The sequence below is a fragment of the Rhea pennata genome, chromosome 9 (genome assembly GCF_028389875.1).
Source record: "Rhea pennata isolate bPtePen1 chromosome 9, bPtePen1.pri, whole genome shotgun sequence".
Classification (NCBI taxonomy): domain Eukaryota; kingdom Metazoa; phylum Chordata; class Aves; order Rheiformes; family Rheidae; genus Rhea; species Rhea pennata.
In genome coordinates, this window is record NC_084671.1 from 28,851,395 (window position 1) to 28,874,394 (window position 23,000).

Sequence of the window (23,000 nt, forward strand, 5' to 3'; positions counted from 1 at the left end):
CCCATATTTTTAGGTAGCTGAGTAGTGGATGATCTTTTAGTTTGAACGGCTTAAGCGTTTAACCTCCAGCTTGGTATTTCCTATCTTGAAGCTTTGCAAGCTGTCTACAGTGGCTTTGAGACAGGAACCTCTGGTGCGGACCAAAAGCCAAGAACAACAGAAGGCAGCAAAAATTCTCTCTCAGGTGCAGAAAAAAAAATAAGCTCAAATGTGCATGTGTTTAAGATGCAGGAACACGGGCTATAAGCCAGAGGCTTCAGTACTGCTGGCAAAACTGCCTACCTCTCACCCCGGCAGGCTTTCAAGCTGATGAAGATTTCAGTGGTGTATCAGTTCTTCTATGATATCCCACATTAGCAAGTCAGGGGTTTTACTTTGTCAGAACTTCGCAGGATCATGGTCCATCTTCGCTACCATCCCTAGCAATTACCTTAACAAAAGCACTGGGAAAGAGCAGAGTACAAGCGCTCCCTAACCATCTGTTTCTTGCTACCAGAACCCAAACTAAGGGAGAGATGGATGCATACTCGACAGCACTTTGCTTAATATACTTGTTACGTTTTAAAAAGCTGTATTTCCTGATTAGCACTAGCAGTTTTCCCTGCTTGAGGCAACTGTCTTCCGCTCAGCACAACGGAGGTCTTCAGTACTTTAGGATCCAGAACGTTTTTGCTTTAGTTGCCACTGAGTGGGTCACGGCACTGGAGCTGTTGTGGTGAAGGCTGCGTTAGGAGTAACTAACTCCCTTTCCCATCCCCCAGGTACAGCAGTGTTCAGGACTCCCATTACATCAGGTAACTCACCTCCCTCTTTTGTAATGGCCCCATCCGCTCAGCTTTGCCTCTATTCCAGTGTCAGCAACATGCACTTAAATAAGGTGCCCGGCGCCTCTTGTACTGCCTCCGGGGTGCACGGGCAACGCTGCTGACGTGCAGCGGCGCCAACTCCTTTGCAAAGGTTTCGAGAGGCTGCCGGGTCAGGGAGCATTAATGAAGCACTGGAGCTGCCGTTTTATAAAGCAGATTTTCGGCTGTGCTGCCGGGCTCTGTGTGCTCGCCTCCTGGCTTGTCCTCAAAGCGCTGCCTTAATCTGAGCCGACTCCATTTGGGCTCCAGCTGCGTAGATGATGGGCTGCGGCCACTGTTTTCTCTCAACAGTACGTCGGGCAGAAGTGAGTGTGAGCGCATGTCGTTTAAAAAATACATACATATCCAAAAAGGTTCATTCAAAAGTACATTTGTCAAATCTCTGTCCCCTTCTTTTTTTTTTTTTTTTTTTGGGGGGGGGGGGATCTCCAAGGAAAAGCAGCTGACAAACTACTGCACAGCTTGATCTGGGAACTAACTAATTTTCATTTTTTATAGTCCTTGGCTAGGCAGAACACATCATACACGAGATTTTAAACACACAGACTTAGAACAGAATCTCCTAGCTGTCTGTCCTCTACCAGAGGTGAAGGCAGAGGTATCCACTTGTCAGTGGTCAAGATGCAACTTAAGTCTAAATATTGCAGATCTTTAAAAAGGAATCTAGCAAAAAAAAAAAAAAAAAAAAAAAAAAAAAAGTGCTATTAAACCTAACTGTACCTTTGGCAGACAGCGCAAGCCTAGCTCAACTCCAGCACGTTTCACCGTAAAGGATTAAGGTGACGCACCTTTCACTGGACGCCCTCCTCGCACGGGAGGACGACCGCGGCTCAGTCTCGCGCTCCCAGTGGACTCAGCCGCCCCCCTCCCTCGCGGCACAGTTCTTTCAAGCAGTCAAAAAAATATATATATGTATAAATGGCTGCCTCGTATCATTCCTTCCACTTTGGGGTTGGCCTCAGCGGCGTCCTGCATAGCACAGAGGTGTTTTCTTTTCAGCTTGAGCACATGGCAGTTCCCTCGCAATAACGAGTTACGCGACCCTCCTTGGATTTGTTACTTTATTGAAAGTGGCAGTTCCCTTTCAATGTTTTTAAAACCTAAAACCGTTGTTGCTTTGCGTACTGAAGGAAGGCTGTGGGGATCGTTTCCTTTAAGAACGTTACTCGTCACGCTGCAGTGCATGTGAAGGAGAATACAAGGTACCTTATTGACACAATTTGCTACCGTCATGAACAACAACTTTTTAAAAAGCAGCAGGAACCTTTCGGCCGCCTTCCTGCTAGACCGCAGCCTCTGCCTTCCGCCTCGGTAAGTAAAAGTGTCCTACCTACATGCTAACTAACTCCTTCTCCTGAGCGGGGAGGCTTGGGGGGGAAAAGAAAAAGGGAGGGTTGTGCTGTTTTTTCACAAATACAGGCTCTGCCGGCTCGCGCGCTACCCCCGGAAACGCCACCGGCCAGCTCGAGCCGGCACGGCAGCCCCTGCTCTCCGCCAGCCCGGCGGCTCTGCGCCAGCCCGTACTCGCCCGTCACGGAGGCAGGGCGAAAGGTGGACGTAAGCTAAAGTGAACGTAGTACACCGGGGTGGGCGGAAACACGTGCTGCCTCTGAGCCCTACGCTTGCAACCTGCGGGCCCGAATCAAAGTACCCCAAGAAAAAAAGAAAAAAGGTCAAACCTTGTTCACTAAGAGTGGCCTATTAAAAGAAAAGAAAGAAAATGCTGAACAGCTATCGCTTGTGTTCTCAGCGGCTTTCGGGTGAGCCACATCATTCACAAACACCCAGACAGGAGCTTCCGGGTGTCTAAAAAAGTCTTGCTGACTTAATGGTGGTATCTTTACGGTTAGAGAGTTCTCTAAGCAACTCACTGTCAGAAGTTACGATCCTACATCTGGTTTTCTAGACCTTTAAAGTATAGATTTAAGATCTGTACATTAACCTGAATTAAAGACTTGCTCGAGAAACTAGTACTCTACAGAAAGCAAAGCTAGCTGGGACGGCTCCACTGGAATGCCTTAAGCAGGCAATACATCAGTAGATGCTTTAATCTCTCTGCTAGCAAGCTACAACACACCTTGTCAACTGGAGCAAAGCCCTGGCTTCACTGAGTTCCGCTCCCAAACTGAAAGAGTCAGTATGGGAAAGCCAAGATGAAGGGGATGAGAGCCCAGTGTGGTTTTGCTACCCAAAGCGCACCACCACTGCTGTTTGCCATCTATTTTGTATGCTTCAGAAAACCTCTATGAAATGTAGACTTGCCTTCTGAAGATGAAGCCCCATCAGTGCCTTTGGTTATCTTATTCCCTACCCCTGTCTTTTTTTTTTTTTTTTTTTTTTAATCCTTCTGTAGCACTGGGGCAAACACAGTGGGATGGCTACTCAGTTTAGAGACTAGGGCTGCCAAAAGCCACATATCTGGCCACTCGAGCTGCAGAAAGCAACCAGGAAAGGACCCTTATCTGCTCCCCAGCCCTTTCAGACCAGAACACAACCACTTGGCCTTGCCTGTCTACACTGACCCAAGGCAAGCTTTGCTGTAGCCTGAATTAGATGAACCATGGCCTGATACAAAATGATGTCCCAGAGCCAAAAAAAGGAAGTGTAGTCAGCAAACCCATCCTCCTGTGAAATGACAAGCTAGGAGAGACCAGCAGCAAGCTACACGTTTTAGCTTAACTGCTGCTGTAGTTGAAAGCTTTTCTTTACTAGTGTGTGAAGGAGTTGAAACAATCCTCTCAAACAATTAGAGCGCTGCTCCAACTCTCCCAGAGGCTGTAGTGCACGGAGAGCTTGCAGCCCTACCCCACTTGCACGTTACTGCTCAGAAACACTTCTTTGGAAATGGCAGAAGGCTAAACCCATCAGACTTGCCTTTGTAACATATCTGAGTGGAAGAGACTCTCCCTCTTCTCCAGCAGCCAGGCATTTACCTATAATAAGCTGTGAATCAAACCAAGCCAAAATGGATACATCCTTAGGGAAACAATTAAAAACTGCATTGAGTACATTGTAAAAACAATTAGACCGCCCATCTTGGGCTCTGCAAAAGGTCTAAATTGTACTTGCATTGCAAACCCCACCCTGGGTTATCATGGAAACACGTGTATATGAAGGCTCTGAAATGTCCTGGAGTCCGTAACACAATGTTACATCCAACAGCAGATGGTGGTCTGGGTTCTAATGTAGTTCTTATGAAGCCGGAAAAAAATCCTTCTCCCCCCTCAAAACAGCAGCAGGGAATGTACATGTCAGCGGGCAGAAGTCAGGTGGTTCCGACTGTGTGAAAACCTGCAAGAAAGATGAACAAGCAGAACTGGTTGCTGTTACCCGTTTGAGTCGTCACCCTGAAAGACTGCCTACACGTCTGTGGGCACTGTACGGCACCAACCAGCATGCCTGCTGATGAAGCAGCAAGTCTGCCTGTGTTTTCCCCTACTCCAAACTCCCAGTTTTCTACATGAAGTTGCAAGTCTCTGGAAGGACAACCAGCCAGAGAAGGCATTTTTTCCTCTGTCCCTTTACAATGCAAGTTTAGGACAGGCTAACAAGACATTTTGAGCATTAATGTTCTACAGCAAGAAACAAACCTCCACAGCGTCACTCTCTTGTGCTTACACGTCACCCAGTACTGCCATTTCTACACTGCTAGAAGCAAACGATACTTATTTAAACAGTTGTGCTGCAGTCATCTAGACAAGTACCTCTCACTCAACTAGAGGATAAAACCTTGGCAGGAGTCGCCAGCACAAGTTCTGCAGTCTCTGTCGGGCAGCCAGAATGGACAGGAACATTCTCTTTCCTGCTTTGGGTGATTATTAGATCAGGCATCTCAAGAGCCCCAGAGCATATTTGCTTGAAAGCTTTGAGATCTTCTGCTACTAAGTCAGTCATTAAGAATGGCCAATATTTTTTGTCCTTAATATCTAAGATTTCTCTTCACTTGATAGCATCAGATTGCTACTTTAGCTACAAGACACAAACTAAGCCAGCTTTCAGCACTCAGAAATAGATACTTAGAAAACCCTGGCTCAAGGGTGTAAAGATTGAGTCGTATTTGTGTTAGCAACTGGAAGGCAGAACGGCTACTTCGGTCACATGAACAGCAAACACGTAACATTTGGCCCCTTGATAGCCAGGAGGCTGGAAGTAAAGTTTCTTGACTGGTGAGGAAAGGGGAAGATTCAGGATAGCCCACTAAGAGCTATGATGGGGATGAAGCTGAATTAGTGTTAAATAAAGTCCTTAGAGGACTTTATTTAACACTAATTAACACCTGTGAGCAGGATCTGACATTGCTGTCTGCACTACACAGATTTCACTGAACTTGGTGCCAGTAGCGGAGCTAAGCTGGATGTTAAGCTGCAGAGAGCTTCGTTATACTGGACTATACGTCTTTACTGCTTTATTATTCAGTACCTGCTACCTGATCCTGGGTAAGCAAAGCAACTGGTTGCAAGTAGTGCTTTAAAGCACGTTCCTTGCAGTGAATCAGATGATACTCTCTAGTCCCAAAGCGATTCCAGTGACATTCTGCATAGTGTCCGCTACCTAGCTAATGGGACAACCAGGATGTCACACGTAAGGTGAAGGCAGGGAGAATCTTTCTGTGCTCTGTAACATTCCCCTATGCTACAGAAACCTGTTTAGTGTAGGAAATGGCTTCTCAGGCCAGGAAGAACTGCTTCGGTTAGATGAAAAGCACTTAAAAAAAAGTGACTTAGGGACTCTTATATCAGCTATATCATCAGTATTCGTATTTGGGGCGTCTTGACTGCTCAGTACCAACCTTTAACATAGCTAGGCAGTACGGCAACGGTTCGGTTCACTGCCAGCTCCACCCCAGCTCACAGCGTGGGCACACTCACCTTTGTACCCGCTCCACCATGTGTGCTATCAGTTTGTCAGAGATGCCTGGGCAGGACTCCTCAGCCAAGCTGAAGGCATTTTCCAGCTCCTCCATAGCTCCCACGTTGCCTCCAGTCTGCTTGTGCTTGTCTTTAAGCTGCAACCCAGAAACACCACATCATTAGCTCCTCATCCCACTGCAGAAAGCCGAGATCAAGTCCCTTTCCCTTTTTAGCAGGATACTGCGAGTATTGCTAAAAATCAGGGCTTTTATTGTAGGTTGGGAAGGCCGAAGTCCGGTGTCTGGATTTCAGGCTTTCTTTGGATACTAGTTAGTGTCCTTATTAAAGAGGCTCTGATACGCTCTCAAACAACCTAGATGATAGGAATGGATCAACAGCCCTGAAAACCTGGACGCAGCAACAGAACAAATTGCTCTCCTGCAGCTCCAGCAGAACCGGTGCAGCCATCTCTGTTGCTAAGAATATCTTAGCACCCTTACACACACACCACCGGTTTCCAGACCGGTAGGGCAGAAAATATTCTAACACTGGGATTTGGTTACCACTGTTTTTAACAGACACCGTACTACTGACCCCCTGCCACTGGGCGTCCACCACTGCGTCATCCCCAGGAGGGAGCTTTCCCCAGGCAGAAAAGGGGAATGAAGCCCATGCAGCAAGACCTCCAAGCACATCAGACCTAGCTGAAAAGCCTCTCTGCATCTCTCGTCGTTAGCGTGCTCTGACCGGGCCTCCGCCGCTGTGGGTCTGCTTGCGTTTCCCCACCTCCTTTGCCCAAGCGGCTCGATGCTGCAGCTCCTTCCTTAGCGTGCAGCGTTAAGCAGCGAGCTGCGCAAAAAGCAAAGCCTTCTGTTGAATGAGCAATGCCTGCCAGCTAACTGCTGTCTGGTTCAATTAAGCTCCCATTAGGCTAGACTGATTAAGGGGCTTTACACAAGCCTCGCAGGTCTTTTTGTCTGCAGTTCCAGGATCAGACTTTGCGTTGTTTGAATTCATCCTCTCTGCTGCGGCAGCACGCGGGACAATGCGGCTGCTGATCCCCAGCTGGAACCGTCCCCACGCCGCTGCCTCTTCAGCAGGGGTTGACGCTCGCTAGCACAAAGCCTCAGCTGCGTAAGCAGCTCGCACGCTTCTCTGTTCATTCAGAAGTGGCAAGGGGGATGAAGGGCAACTCGACTACACACCAAGGAGGCAGATTGCTCAGGCCAAAAATAGTCGTGACACCAAGGCCCAGGATTTGCTTTGACCTCTACCCGTTCACAGACCACCTGCCTCATGGAAGCAAAACGAGGCATGAGGTCCGTCCTACAGGCAAGTCGCTAGTTTATCGCCACCCTTTGATGCCAAGCCACCAACCTTTAGTTTGCTGAATAGCCCGTGATGTGAGCAGTTTGTGTCATCCTGCTGCTCTCCACCGTGGAGAAGCTTTCTGGAGGTTAGCAGGCTTCACTGGATACTGTACAAAGCCTTAAAGGGTTGGCTTTTATTCACTGCTTAGTTCTACAGCTCCAAATACCTTACCCAGAGCCTCTCCCTTCATCCCCAGGATGAGAACAGACAGGCTTCTGGAGCTGCATAATTGCCTACATCTGTACTTCAACATGGGTCATTTGCAATATTAACATCCAATAACGCACACGCAGGGAAAGCATATGAAAGACTAAACAGCATCTCAGTAAGACCTCATTTTGTAAAGCCCTCTTATGGAAAATGGTGATCAAAATCTAGCACATTCCAGAGCCCCTGATACAACGGCGAGAAGGAGAAAGCCTGCTGCCAGTAGGAAACTCCGCAACTGGAAAGAACAACATGTGCAACAAGGAGCGAGGTAGCTTTCCTGCAGGATGTGGAGCAAAATGTTCTCCAAACCTCTGCTACTCTGCTTGGAAACACAGGTTATTTCCAGAACTGCTCAGATCCTTCTCTGCACGTGACCATGTGAGCGGGGTCAGCAGAGCCAGCAGGGAACTCTAATCAAAGGAAAGAAGGGTCAGCAAATTTGGGGCAGGTGAGTCAAGCTAGCAGAAATGAAAGCTTCTTTCCTCTCTCTCTTCCCCTCCCCCCCACAAACATCACTTCATGCCTGCAAGGGGCACAGCAAGGATGCTAAGGAGAAGCCCAAGGATGCACTCACTGACTTAACAGGCCCACAGCTCAGCATCCTCTCCCCAGAAGGCTCCTAACCAGAAAGGACTGAAGCCCAGAAGTCAGTGCTCATGCAGCATAAGGAGACTGCACTGGGAATGAGCGATACTCTTATCCAGCTTTATCTCATAGGTCTAGGCCTATGAGACTTGAGGTGCGGAGGTCCGTGCACACAGGCAAGTCCAGTGGAGCATGGAAGAGGCCAAGCAGTTAAATTCTCCTGTCTAAAGAACATTAAATGCCTGCTTTTCAGAACAGCTTCTGCTGTCAGCACTGCAGCAGTAAATCCTCCTTCCACATAGCACTAGACCATAGAGAAGAGTTTAAATCCAGAGATTATCTTGAGGAAACAAGATAGTGGTTGGCCTCTCCGAGAGCAGCATCAGGATTGAACCCATCTATAGAGAGAAAGATTTCTCCTCAGCAATTGTGCTGCAGGCTGCTGTGTACAACAGGGAGGAGCTGCAGACAGCGTCGGAGCAGGGAGCAAGCACAGCGACAGGCAAGTTCAGGGAAGGCAGAAGTCCAGTGACACCCAGGCATTAGCAAGCCTAGGACACAGACATGAAGCAGGTATTCCTGTATCTCATTCCCGCTTGAAGACAACACAGCAACACTATGCTTCCAGGAACACAAGCATTTTGGAGAAGGAGCTCCAGGAAAAAAAAAATCACTTTCCTATCATATTGCATAGACTTCTGAATAGAGACTCAAGTGATTTACAGTCCCTTAACCCTACTGGGTATGTTGCCCCAAGTCACTTCTCAGAATCCTTCCCATCTGCAAATCCATGCCAGGTCCATCTTCACCTCCAGTCACAGCAGACAGCAAGAACGTCCTACTCACCTCCCCAAAGACCGGGTGAACAAGGGTAGAGAGACACTGCGACCGTGGTTGCCTCTTGATGGGCTCAGTGGGCTAGAAAATAATATACAAAGGAGTTACAAGCACAGGGAAAGGATCCCAGGGCACACAAACTACTAAACTCTGGATAATCTCGATCACAGTGCCCTCAACCAGGTCTCAGGAAAGCCACAGCTTGCAGTACCCAACAGATGTGGAGGAGGCAGCTCTGGGACACTAGCTCTTGATACCAGACTAAAGTCAATTTTAGATAGAACATGAGTGACTGGTAGCTACCCCAAGACTCTCAAACTTGCGTTAGTTTGAAGGAACAGATGGCAAACTGACCTTCTGGGAACCATGAAGAGCCATTCCTTTATGCAGTTTGCCCAAGGAGTTGGGGCGAATAGTTGGTGGGAACGTCCAAATTGGACCTTGGTCTCCATCTTCTGTCTCTCCATCACTGGAAACACAAAGTGTGTGTGGGGGGGGGGGTGTCAAGGCAAAGCATCACCTCCACACACTGTTTTACCCATGCATTCTCATATTTACAGGCTCATCATATCACCACAGGGCTCCAGGCCCTTCCCTACCCCAGAAAAGAAGTCCTAAAGAGAAACCATTCTAGTCTCTAGAGCCCACATGAAAAACCACACAGATCTCAGCCAAGAACTAGATCACATTCCCAAGTTACTGCACTACCAAGGACAATACTTTCTGCTTGAGTGCTGTTTCAACTGCTAGTTAAAATTATGAGAATTTCAAGATCCTGAGCTCACAGTTTTGGGAGTCAGGCTTACTTAAAGTGATCCAGGCCAACCTCCCAGAGTCATTCGTCACCTGAGTCTATCCCAGTATAGATAAAGAAAAGCTCTGTGATACTAGCCTGGCAATAAACAGTACCTTCTCCTCACCCAAGTTTCATAGTCTTGTTATCCTCCACATCAGTAGCGAAGCTCTCTGCACATGAACGAACACAAGCCCACATACACACCCAACTGTTGCTAGAGCCTGTAGCTCTATGGAAGGCAATGCACTGAATGTGCGTAAAATACAGGCAATAAGGGCCTTGTCTCAGTGATGCAGAGACTAGATGTTTCTTATATGAAAAGTATTTTTGAGTCCTTACACTCAAAAGGGCTCCACAGGGGAGACTAGAAGAGAGTTCAAGGTCCCACTGAACAGGAGGTAACAAGCTATTTCTTCAGGCAGCAGTCTTTTACTCTCAACACACAGATGTTCTCAGGTCTCCCTGTCCTGACATAAGGTCTCCCACCCCTAAACTGCTTGCAGCAGCTACGCTGGGTGCAGAGCGCAGCAGGGCACCCCTCCACGCAGCATATATACATACATGTCAGAATCACCAGAACTGGAATCCTCTCCATGGCCCTCTGACTTCCAGCGCTTGAATCGGTCAATCAGCTCCATTAGGAATGAGGTTTTCTTGGTGTAGCGTGTGATGAACTTGTGCTTTAGCAACTCTTTAGCTGTTGGCCTCTGGAGTAAATAAGGAAAGCATGCTTCATATGGCACTGTCTGTGTACCGAACACACTGTGCACTGCCTTTAACTCTTGCCGGGCTCGCCCTTCCATCCTGCAAACACAGCACTGCTCCCTCTCCAGCAGCCTTGCACCAAGAGGTCTTTCTGCTAGGGAATCTTTGGCCTCTACAACATGCTACCAGAATTCAGAGGCAGACAGCAATACTCACAAATCTAGGATCCTTATTGAGGCAGGCTTCCACAAACTCCTTGAAGGGCTTGCTGTGGTGTCCCTCAAGTGTTGGAGGGTTATTTTTGGGAATCAGGAAGAGAACCCTCATAGGATGCAAGTCAGAATTTGGGGGCTCTCCCTTTGCTAGTTCAATGGCTGTAATTCCAAGGGACCAGATATCTGCCTGAGAAAGGAGCAAGAACAGTGACTGCAGAGGACAGCAAGGAGCAATTCTGCAACATGAAAGCACAGAATTTGATATAGCTGAAAAGCCTATTACATCAAATCACATAGAGTGGTTTATGTCTAACAGACAAACTTCCCCACAGACCCTGAACCATAATATGAAAGTATTATTCATGCAACAAGCATCTCCAACCTCCATATTAATCATAGCACTATTTAATTTACAGTAACATCAAGTACCTACCCTTCTCCTGCTGTCAGCTCACCTTGAAGTCATAAGCAGACTGTTTGATGACCTCTGGTGCCATCCAGAATGGAGTCCCAACAAAGGTGTTTCTCTTGATCTGGGTGTCTGTCAACTGTCCAGCCACTCCAAAGTCAGCCAGTTTCACATCTCCTTGCTCCGAAAGCAGTACGTTGGCAGCTGTTCACACAAATGAGTGTAAGTCCACTGGCTTCTAACCATCTGCAGCCCCTATGGAAGTGAACTCTGAGAAGGAACCTCTTTGTGACATTCCCTTTTACCTCATGAAAACCCTTAGCTTGGACTTCCAGCTTCAGACTCATTCCCATTCTCTGACATCTGTTGGGTAACACAGGCCTAGCTCATACACGTGGTTGGATCAGGAGAAGGGGAATACCTGTGGGGTGTTAGCAAGGACTAGCTGTGAAGTGAATTCCTGGTCACTTCACAAGAAGGGAGAAGATTTCCGCCCAAGATACCTCAAAAAGTCTTGATTTTTTTCAGAGTAGCATTCAGTACGGATTAAACAGCAGACCTTTCTAAAGGGTTCAGAAGTCCTGCTCTCGTACTGGCTCCTGCTAACTCAGCTTGAGAGAGCAGCATTGCTCAGACTTATTTTTACAGGTCTTTTCATCCTGAGACACCACCTGGAAACAAGCACACACCACCTATGCACTGCATAGGGCCAGTGGCTACAAAAATCAGTAGCAGGATAAGCTGACCTGAGCTGCCCTGATTTTCTAGGGCTGTAAACCCTGTATGAGGACAGCTCACAGGCACAGTAAGTTGTAGACAAGTTGAGTCTAACCAGCCTTGAGGTTCAGCACACTAAAGCAAATGTCCCGGCATAGCCAAGGACAGTCATCAGATGTTTGAGGGCGCCATCTACTAACTCTTTTACTCTATCTATCTGTTCAAACTACAGATACCCCAGAAAAGCTATAAATCCTTACTGCTACCCCATAACCTAGACTAAAACCATCAAAAACATTAGCTGCAATAACATGAATAGTTTCAGCTTCAGAAGCAAGCAACCCAATGCATTACAGGAAAAGCAGTCTTTGAAACCCTTCAGACTATTCCTGTATAATACTTCAAGACATGTTCGGAACATCCCTTACAAGAGAAAGGACTGAACTCTCTACTCTTACCTTTGATGTCCCTGTGGATCTTCCTCTCAGAGTGTAGATAGTCCAAGCCCTTTAGAATTTCCCTCAGGATAGTAGCTATGTAAGTCTCTTCCAGAGGTCCAGGCTTTAGCTGAAAAAGGGCAAAAAGTTGACTTAAAGCGTGACTGACACCTTAGATTTCTCAGCTTCTCCATTTGTTACGTGAAAATCTTTGCCAAGCAAAGATTTGTAAACCATGCCCCACCAATAGCAGCTCATTTCTTGCTTTGCCCTAGAAACATATTGGTGAACAGAACTTCTCAGTTTCTCCTGCTCAAGCCTCTTTGCTAGCATCCAAAAGCTGAATTTCAGCCACCGCAACAGCCCAGAGGGGGTTTCTACTCTCAGGTTGTGCAGTAACAGGGTATTAATATCGAAGTTTTTCTCCTTTTAATTGCTTCTACTCTTAACAAGTCCAGCCTTCTCAGTGCACTAACTGAGGCTGTGACACTGAGATGACTTCTGCTGCTGACAGGCCCCTACTACACCCTTCCTTTAAGTCAGTGCGGGCTCAGCAGCTTTCACTACGAGCCCTTAGTTACTGCTCTGGAAAAAACATGCTTTATTCTCCCAGGGAGAAAAGCACAATCCATGCTAAAGAATACAACACAGCACAACTTTTCCAAATAAACTTTGTTTATTTTGCATTTGCATTCCCTTAAAATCAGAGGCAGCTTGTTAGACACCATTCATGTTACCAAGCACTTGGAAACCCTCATCATGGACTAGGGTCTGCCTGAACTTGATGCTACAGAGGCACCAAACAACACTGCAAACTCTTTGCAGGGACAGATCTTTGGTTAGGTGAGATATGGATTTGCACCGCTCAAAAACAACTGGCTGCCATCACATTTCAGTTCTCTCTCTTGTAAAGCAGCCAGGCACATGGGACAACGGAGCTCTGAAAGCTGAGCTCTGTGCAAACATTTCCTCTGTCCTGGGATACAAATAAGCAGCATGCCTGTCCTGCACTGCCTACTCTTCAGTCGCAGGGCTGCCAGAACGATGACATGTGGCAAACGAGTGTCTAGCTTATGCACATTTCACCAGTCAAAGCTCCAGCCCACATTTTTCGGGGACCGGAGCTTACTAAGTACTTACCAAATCCAGGGCTGAGCCCCCTCCCAGGTACTCCATGATTATCCACAGTTTAGTGCCCTGCAAGCAAGAACACAACTCAAGAGCAAAGACAAAAATAAAAGCAGGCGGAAAAGTTAAACCACACCCCAAAAGCAGCAAGACTCATGAGCAACCTCGTACAAGACAGATCAGAGGGAGCTCCCGGCTGTCTGTCTTCCTGCTGACACAGCACTGCAACAGCAGACCTGTCCCACTACGTTTCTCTCAGTTTCCAGTTTTATCTGAGCAAGCTTAGTGCCACTACAGGCACCAGACTACACAGCCCACAGAGATAAGCACATTCAGAGATTAGAGCTGTGCAACATCATTCCAACCCATCTAGCACATATCCAGCTTGTCAACACTAAGGATGAGACGGGGGAGCTTTTCAGCCTTTGATCGCAGTAACAGGGTTGCCAACTTGAAAGGAAGATCAGCAAAACACTCTCTTACTCCCCAAAGGGATTCCCAGACTGAGGCTCAAAACATCCTGATAAGAGAGATGCAGCCGGTCCATGAAACCACAGCCTTTTTGATGTTTTCATTAGAAGGCTGAGAAAATGCATTATAGCCTTTGGAAAACATGCGAGGAATCATCAGGGTCCCAAAAGCCTAAGAACTGCTTTGCTCCAGACCCAACATTACATATATCTCCAGCAGCAGGCACGCAAATGCTGCTTCTAATCATCACTAACGGCCTCCATGAAGAATTCCCAACCCTAGTCCAGTGGAAAAGATGCCACCTCATTTGTCCCAGCGCTCCTGTAAAGACTCTGACCCTCTTCTTATCATTCCTTCAACCCCTCAATATGCTCTTCCCTGGCTCCTGCTCCCCTGCAAGGACTAGTGCAAGAGGGCTCCAGTCCTTTGCAGGCATTTGCAGGTGCTGCCCTGTACCCTCCTTCAGCCTTCCTGCAGTGGAAATGAAACAGGCTTAGATGCTTCAAGCCATCTGCTGGAAATAAGCAGCTGACTGGCAGCCTCTCCCAGGCAGAGACAACATGAACAGCACTACATAAAGGGCAGCTCAGCTTTTGGGCAGCAGTTATTTCATGCCAAAGGAGCTCTGGAAAAGCTGGGCTCTGCTAGAGTGTGCTCAGAGCTCCCACTAGAAACCAGAGAGGAGACTTTTCTCTGAGAACAGCCTACTCCCCATTCCTAGCAAGAAAGATCTCCATGTGCCGAGCTCCCAAAAGTAACTGGTGACAGGTTACACCCAGGGGAAAAAAAGGCTTGGGAAAGAATTAACATCACACAATCACAAGATCAGAAATACAGCTTCAAAGTCCTCTTCTTTCCAAAGACAGTCTAGATCCTTCCAGAGATAGAAAGCCATTAGTGATATCACCTTAAGAACTGCAGTATTTCCAAAAAGCGTTCCACAAACTTCCTTTCAAGAATGGTCAAACTGGGCAGGGGCCTCTTTTCAATGGAAGATTTTTCATCTAAACTGCCCTGCTCTTGGGACCACACTGTGCTGAACACCTCATTCCCATGTGCTTTGTAAGTGTGTTGAAGCTCAGCCTCACATTAGAACCACATAAATGCGGTGGGCAAAGCCGTTACGGCTCTTGTTGCCATAGTGAACCTCATAAATTGGGTACCTTTCCCCACTATCAGCTGCAGCATCCATACAGAGTCCTGCCCCACTCCCAAACTGCTGGCAAGGGAATTGCCATGGCAGTGTCTCCTACCTTCAGGTACGAGCCATAGTATCGGGTGATGTAGGGACTATCACACTGGCTGAGCACTGTAATTTCCTGCTGAATGTCCTCAATTTCATCCTCAGCCTCCTCCAGATCAATGATCTTGATGGCAACCACCTCCTTGGTGCGGTTGTCTATCCCTTTATACACTTCACCAAACGATCCTTTGCCGATCCGCTCCAGCTTAGTGAACAGCTCCTCAGGGTCCACCCTAGAGTGCTAAATCAGAAGGGAGAGAAAAAAAATCTGTAAGTCACAGAGCAGCCTGCAGTGTCATCCATACCCAGACAACATCATTTTCATCTCAAATCCCTCTCTCTGCATCTACTCTGTTGTTTAATCTACCTGAACTTCATATACCCTGAACAGTCTCCACATGCTGAAAAACTTAGCACAGAGCATACCCAAGATGTGAAGAACTGAAGAAATCTTTTACACTGGCTTTCTGCTCCTACAGACCTTGGTGGAGGAGGAAGGGGAGAGATAGTGGGAAGGAGGATGTCAACAAGAATCCCTAAAGAAAGGTTCAGTTCTTTTAGGACAGGATGGATTTGATCTGGAGCACAATTGCAGGCACCAAACTAATGCCAAAGCAGCTTGATTAGCAAGCACTTGTTCACACTTAAAACAGAAAGGCAGGCAAAGTGTCCCCAAATCAGCTGTCTTTTAAACAGCAGAGTGAGCAAAGAAGAGGTCACCATGTGTTTGCAGGGTTGTTTCCGCAGTCTCTTCTTCTGCCTGCAAACATTTTACAGTGTGGTACATTTGTTCTTTTCCCTACTTGTTCGGAGAGTGAAATACTCCGGTAACATAAACACCGATCCGTGTTTACTGTCTGCTCTTCTGCAGCTTGATTTCCAGGCTGCATCCAGCCCAGTGCTCCTCAGGTGTTTGCACATGGAGCCGCCCATCTTTCAGGTCAGCAGCAAGAAGCCCAGATACCTGACTACCCCAGAGGAGACAGAAGAGCTGAATGGACACTCCATCTACAGACTTGCTCTTCTGGAACATCTTCTCTGACTGGCACAGCCAGATGCAAAAGTAAGTAACAATACTCTCATTAGATAAACACACCGACTGGGAAGCTATTAACATGGTGATCATCTGAGAGATACTGGCTTTCTAACAGCAATCGGGCTTCAAAATTAACATTAAGAGGAATGTGGAAGAGAAAGAAGCAGCCAGAATCCTTTTCTGATGCCATTTCATTCTGCCCAGCTGCAGGCCCACCAGTCTTGTTCTGCTTCACGCTATTAAAAGGCTTTTCGTGATTAGATTTTCTGCCTTTCTTAAAAAATAGTTTAAAAAAAATCTGGAAAATGTGGTCTGATCTAGAGGAAGTGGCCAAGCTGTTACAGTGAGTTTTCCACACCCAGAGCTTCTCAGCCTCACCTCAGACACGTCACCCGGAGGGGCCACTCCCTTGCGAGGACCTTGAGCTGAGCAGAGATTTTATCTGAGAACAGGGCTGCTGCATTTTTCCATCTAACACCAGGTTCTAGCAGCAGGCCATCACCGAGCAGCATTAGGTGCTGCTTAATGATTAAGCCACGCAGTCACTACAGGCTGTTTGCCTTTGGTGCCCAGCGCACTGCTGTGTGGGGTAAGCCAGGCCGAGGCAAGGACGAGCTTTACACTCGGCTCGCTCAAGAGGATTTCCACGTGCACGCCAATCCGAGATACAGAAGGATAACCAAATATCCCCGTGCATCCATGGCAACACCCAAACAGGCTCTATGTTGCACAAACGTGCTGGAAAGAGACTGAAGGGGAAACGCAGAGATGGAAAGAACTGGAGACATAGGAGGGACCGGAATGGGGGAAGGGAAGGAAGAGGATTTAAACTTGAGAAATACCAAGAGACAACAAGACAACAACGACTGCGGCAGAGAACAAGTCTCTGGATGATCCAGATTCACAAAAGGCCAAGAGCAGTTTCCATCTCTGGATCAACTTACAGCAAGGTGCCCCAGGCATTTCCTTGCATAGTGACCCACTGCACTGCAGAAATCCCTACTCACTACACCAGCTACTCCACACATCAGGGAGAAGGCAGAGAAAGAGGATCATCTCCCCGAAGCTCTTAGCTAAGCAAGGAGAGGAAACCACACATTGTGGGCACTGCAGAAGATACTACCAGGTGGCATTTTGATGGGAGCAATCCTGACTTTCCACGACAAACTAGATAGATAAAATTATGCTAATCCACAGGATGCCAGTTCAGAAGCTCTTGTCTATTAAAACCAGCTCCTGTTTTGAGCTGCCACGCTGTAACTCACCACGGATGAGCAAATGTTCACATCTGTGGGTTTACAACCCTTAGCACTCAATCAGGCAGCAGAACAGATCCAATCATGCCAGGAATATGCCAGCTATGCAAGTGCACAGCTCTATCAGAAGAGCAGGAGCACACTGTCATGCTCAGGGGTATTAACATGGGGAAGGGCAGGGGAAGAAAATAACGTGGTCGGTGCAGCCCAATTCTCCTCCACTCCAATAAATTTGCACCTGCTGAACAGTGCACTGAGGAGTGTAAAAAGCAGAATCTGCCTCTTTTCTGAATACCAAGTGATCTCAGTGCCAGTCTTATTGTCAAAGAGCTGCCCTGGCTCCAAATCCACCTTTTAGAGTTGCACAGCCACAAACAGATTGGACAAACTTTGTTAGGAGAAAGTAATAGACTCAGATGAAGTGCTTCACACCTGCATAAGTGAGCTTGCCAGCCTAAAGAAACTCATTAGCACCTGGCAGCTCTGCAAGAACTTACCAGCCTGAGACCTTTGCATTTCCTTCCATACTAACAGATCTCACAAATGCAAAATGGAACTCCAGGCCACAGCTGACCTGCTGCTGCCCCCTGTCCTACTACAACTCAAAAAGCCTTTAAGGATGTTCCCCTCATCGTACCTTTTTGCTTGACTGACTGACAATTGCACAGCAGTTCTGGAGCAAAAGGCCTCATGCTCTTTCTCCCCTTCGAGAGCAGTCTGGCGGTAGGGATGGCTCAGAGTCAGGCATGAAAAAGTTTTAGTGGGAGAGCACAAAAAAACCCCAGTATTTTGGTTGTACTTTCACAATATGAGGAGGGAGATGACAATCTGCATCAGGAGATGACTCCCCTCCTGCATCTAACCTCACAGCAGCAGACCAGCAGAGAAGGATGCTCTCTCACGACAGGTGTTTGCCACCATGACTGATGATGCCATGTTTTAAAACGGAGCAACTCACTGCAGACATGAGGAATTAGGAATCGCAGTGTGTTACGAGCCAAGCCTGGCAGCGACACCAGCCGCTTTATGGGGAGAGAGCAGGCTTGGCAGCTTGACTACCTCCAGCTGCAGAGACAGGCAGTGACGTGACACCCTCAAGCTTTGGGAAGAGGCTGAAGAAGGCAAAGCACCAACCCTCATTTCAAAGCTACTACTTGGAAAGATAAGCTATGTGTTGGGAATAGAAACAAATGCCCTTTGAACCACCTCAGGATCTTCTCTCTGGGTTGTTTCTGGCTTTGTTCCAGCTTGCTCTTAGAAGAGTTGCATTCAGCGTTGTGAGCAAGAGTCACACCTGCATCTGCGGCATAAAACACCAAGAGGTGCTTATACTGACTTGTTTCTTAGTCTGGAGCAGGTCAGGATCATAGTCACAGTTCTGTATGGTAGAAGTCTGGTATAGAAAAAAGGATGTCAAGTTTGTCTGGGCCACATTACTTTCAGAATGGCAGCTGACTTGGAGTTTGGCATTCTCCAAAGATATTTATGAAACTACAACAGCGTTTAGTGTTACTTCTGACTACAGAACTTTCCAGCCAGCCAAACAAATCGACATCATTTTCCTCTGCCACACACAGCTGAAGGAGGAAGTCGGTTTTAATGGACTTCAGCTACTGACCTCCTTTTCTTTGTTCCCCTCCTCTCCTTCCCAGCTTCCCATCCAGCACTTCTCCAGGTTGCATCCTACATAGTAAGCTTTGGGTCACTGGGATGTCTGCAGCAGCGCTACATTCTCTTTGGGGAAAATCAGCTTTGTACCTGGAAACATTTGAAAGCTTCCCTGTCCATACGAAATTAGTACACAACTCTTTTCAATGGCTGAACCTAAAACAGTTTTGAACTTCTAGAGCATAGCTAAGGAGGTAAGTTCCTGTAGTGAGCAACACTTTGAAATACAAACATATTTGTATACATTTGTCTGAGACTGTGAAATTGCTTCACAGATACTACTCTTTTGCTTCAAGACAGTGAAACATTACTGAGTCAGAGAACCTGACAGACTTTCTCTAGGTCACATAATAATCAGCAAAACTGGAATCAGAGCTCAGCTAACAGCTTTAAATACTGCAAAGCAAATACATCTTCTAGTGGACAGAGCTCTCAACAAAGACTGCAGGCCCACTGTGCTGTATATACCCTGCAAAGGGCAGTCAAAATAAGAAGGCATAAACAACCTAGGCAAGGAAATGGAACCACAAAGGTAGGGCAAATTGGTGATTTGCCCAAGGTAATCCAGCATGTCAGCAGAGCTGGGAATCCAAGCTAAGGCAAGTCTCTGATATCCCAATCTAAGTCCTACAATCTCTTGACTTTCTCAGTATCTCCCCACTATTCTCTAAATTTAGGTGAGCAGAACTTCAGCACAATTCCTATTGCCCTCCAGCAAGCCTCAGCTGCACAGATTACAAGGTCTCATCCAGGATTCCCAAGAAGATCCAAGAAGTGGACAACACAGACTGCTTTCCTAATCTAGGACTAGATGAAGAGTCATGGTATGATAGAATCTGAGCATGCATGATATTTATATAATAATTTAAGAAGTTAGAGCCCTGGAACTCTGATGATAAGCTTATCATCAGATAATGCTGTGTATAAAAAGCTCATTGCAACTAAACTGACAGCTCGATGGTATTTACATAAATTCATCCACAAACAATTTCTCTAACTCCCTACTACTCTGTTCACAACTATCTTCCTTGGTTTTATCAGCTTCTTTCAGGTCTACGCTCCTACATACTTACCTACAAGCTTAAGAGGAACCTTCTCTGTAGCTACTGAACTGAGCCCCTTCAAATTTTTCCAGTCCTAATGGGACAGTGTCCTCTCCTATTCCTTTCATTTCTCTCCCTGTATTATGACTCATTCAGGCTCTATATTTGCACTGAATTCCATAACTGTTTGGGGAAATAATTTATGTGAAAGACAGCCTGCAAACCAAGATGCATTGCAAATCAATTTCATACTGAAAAGGCTTGGAGAAAGCATCATCTCAAACCACTAAAGCTTTTATTGTTTAATTCTACAACTAGGAACAGAACAGAAAAATGCCAAAATTCTCATAAAACATGGTTTTAAAAGATCTATATTCAGTATTGACATCTGCCAATAATCAAACGTACTCCACAACCAATTTCAGAAGAAACAAGATTCAAGCCAATACTATTAATGTGGTTTAGCTCTGAGTCCCAAGTCATGACATCATCCTTCCATGTCCTCTCAGGAGGACGTCCTCACAACAACAGGAGTTAACCACATCCACTAGGACTGACATCTCTCTCAGAAGAGATATATGCTCAGTACCAAGTTTTGCTGCCCCTCGTGTATTAAGGTTACAGGCAATATTTTTCCCAGGTTACTATTGTGAATGCTTCTAATACAACCCATCTGCCTCAGTCTGTAAATGTAGCTTTTCTGATCCCATTTCTGGCCTCTCTCTCCTAAAAGAAAAGTACTCAGAGAGACAGTAATTCCTCTCCCCCTGAAAACAGGAAAGTTACCCTCAGAGAGGGGCACTGCACTGGGACAAGAATCCCCTCTCTACACAGAGAATCAATTAGCTAACAGGAGAAACGACACATGTGCGAGGGAGAGAAATAGTAGCAAAAAGTTATTTGCTGCGAGAATCATGCTTGCTCTTGATGCAAGAGTTCAAAACAAACCTTTAACCCTCACTTACCTGGCTGGCAAATTCCCTCAAGTGAGCCATGCCTACAGGATGGCCAGACATCCGCTTCTGCGAAATCAGGGAGCCTGGGTTGCCGTAGCACAGCGGGAAGGCAGTGCTTTCTCATCCACTGGTCAGCTGCGACAAGCAAGAACACAACAGCTGTAACTCGAGGTTCCCAGCATCTGCCTTATTCCCCCCAGAAACTGCCTTCATCTACTTCTCCTCAGCCCGCAGTTTTCCTCGCACTCCGTCGACCCGTTCAAAGTGTGCCAGCCCCTCCTCGCATCAGCAAACCCCACCTCACGGTTTTTCTCCAGGTGGGACTTCCAGACGGACCAAGGAACCTCGCTTTAACGACAGACGCTGTCACAGCCTCAAGCCCTCTCTTCCCTGCTGTTACCCAACCACAGCTCCCAGGCCATCTCCCCAGCAGAGTCCGCCTGACCGCCCCGCTGTTACCCCTTCCCTCCTCAGGCCCCCCGGTAATCCTCTCAACACCTGCCTCTCTGAGGGTACCCCAGTACATCCATTTGCCAAGACGAGCTCCTCAGCACGCCTTCTCTCCACCTCAGGGTGCCCCACCCCCCCTCTTCATCCTGAAGCACCCCCCCAGGGCAGTAACCCCTGCCACAGGGCAGCCCTCTGTCCCAGCCACCCAAGCACCCCGACGCAGCCCAGCCCCGCACGGCGCCCTGGGCCACCCAACGCAGCCCCCCTCGGGGGACTGCCACCCCAGTGGCCCCAGCAGGGCATCCCCAGCCGCCTCGGGGGACCCCCACCCCAGTGACTCCAGCACAGCACTACCCCAAGAGAGCCCCCTCGGAGACCTCCAGCCCAACAAGCCCCCTTGACAACCCCCACCCCAGTGGCCCCAGCACGGCATCCCCAGCCCCCTCGAGGGACCCCCACCCCAGTGGACCCAGCATGGCACCTCCAAATCAACACATTCCCCTCGGGGCCCCCCACCCCAGTGCAGTGGCCCCAGCACGGCACCACCCCAAGTGAGCCCCCTCGGGGACCTCCAGCCCCACAAGCCCCCTCGAGGACCCCCACCCCAAGGTCTTCAGCACGGCACCCCCGCGCTCCGGTCCCCTCGGGGAGCCCCACCCCAGGGTCCCCAGCACGGCACCCCGTGCCCCGGCCCCCTCGGGGACCCCCACCCCAGGGTCCCCAGCACGGCACCCCCGCGCCCCGGCCCCCTCGGGGACCCACACCGCAGTGTTCCCATCGCTCCCCCGAGCGCGGCCCCCTCACAGCCCCCCGCCCCGGCGCGGCCCCAGGCCCCCGCCGCACCTACCCGGGCAGCCCACCGCCCCTACGGCCAACGGCCCCCGCGCGGCGCGCGCCCCCGCCGCCGCGGCGCCATGCCGCGGGGCTGCCCTGGGACACGGAGCTCGGCAGCGGGAGCACCGGGGGAAGGGAGGGGAGAGCAGGGCAGAGCCGGGCGCAGGAGCGCGGCACGGCGGGGCAGGCGAGGGCGGGGAGGCGGCCGTGCAGCGCTGCCTCCTGGGAGGCGTAGTTCTCGCGCGGCCGCCCGCCGGCCCCGAGGCCCCGCCCTGGACTACACGTCCCGGCAGGCCACGGGCGGGGGTGCGGCGGCAGGGGGGAGGAGAGCGAGGGCGTGAGCGCGAGGCCTTCTGGGAGAGAGAGTCCTGCGGTGGGGCGGACACGGGCCCGCGCGCAGGGCCGGGGACTACCGATCCCGGTGGCCCCCGCGGCGAGGTGGGCGGGGCTTCCGGCGGCGCCGGGGCAGGCGCGGGCGGGGTTGGGGGGGAGAGGGGGGTGCAGCGTCCCCGCTGCCTGTGTGAGGAGCGGCGCCGCGGCCGGGGCAGGCGCGGGGTGGGGGGATGAAAAGAGATTTTTTCACTCAACAGCGCTCTCCTTATTTTATTTTATTTTATTTCACATTTAATATCAGGGGCTGATTAACCTCCTGCCTGAAGAAACCCAGCTCTGTTCAGGCTTTCGGCCTTGTCATCCTCACAGCGGGGATGCTCGTCATCAGCGCCGCTTTCCTGACAAGTCCGAAGGGAGCGCAGTTGAAATTCAGATTAAATTCTAAGAAACCAGAAGGAAGGGAGGAATACTTCCTAAGGAAGCAAAGCAGCCTGTCAGGCTGCTGTCACCCTTTCCGTTGCCAGTCACCTTTAAAACTGGCCCTGAAGTTTTTTCCCTTATGGGGCACAGATTTCTACCCCTGT

The 23,000-nt window shown here is 48.7% G+C and overlaps 1 protein-coding gene across 2 annotated transcripts; it reads right to left on the bottom strand.

Annotated features, from left to right (window-relative positions):
* Window positions 1-1,910: 1,910 nt before the first annotated feature.
* STK25 (serine/threonine kinase 25) lies at window positions 1,911-22,234 on the bottom strand. 2 transcript variants are annotated; one of them, XM_062582965.1, is made up of 12 exons: window positions 22,097-22,234; window positions 20,809-20,934; window positions 14,851-15,081; window positions 13,139-13,195; window positions 12,020-12,128; window positions 10,891-11,048; window positions 10,437-10,622; window positions 10,077-10,222; window positions 9,074-9,188; window positions 8,729-8,800; window positions 5,735-5,871; window positions 1,911-4,157 (listed from the first exon to the last, which is right to left on the bottom strand). In XM_062582965.1, exons 2-12 carry the CDS (start codon window positions 20,857-20,859, stop codon window positions 4,118-4,120), a joined length of 1,302 nt encoding a protein of 433 aa, XP_062438949.1. In that variant the 5' UTR covers window positions 20,860-20,934; window positions 22,097-22,234; the 3' UTR covers window positions 1,911-4,117. The 2 variants fall into 2 exon arrangements, with proteins under 2 accessions (XP_062438949.1, XP_062438950.1); XM_062582966.1 differs by lacking the exon at window positions 22,097-22,234 and adding an exon at window positions 21,017-21,041.
* Window positions 22,235-23,000: the final 766 nt, after the last annotated feature.

Coding starts and splice junctions, on each gene's coding strand:
- STK25 (XM_062582965.1), bottom strand. CDS start 20,859: ATGTCTGGCCATCCTGTAGGCATGGCTCACTTGAGGGAATTTGCCAGC. Junction 15,082..20,808: donor TGAGGGAATTTGCCAGCCAG/GTAAGTGAGGGT, acceptor CTTCTGATTTAG/CACTCTAGGGTGGACCCTGA. Junction 11,049..12,019: donor GATCCACAGGGACATCAAAG/GTAAGAGTAGAG, acceptor TTGTGTGAACAG/CTGCCAACGTACTGCTTTCG.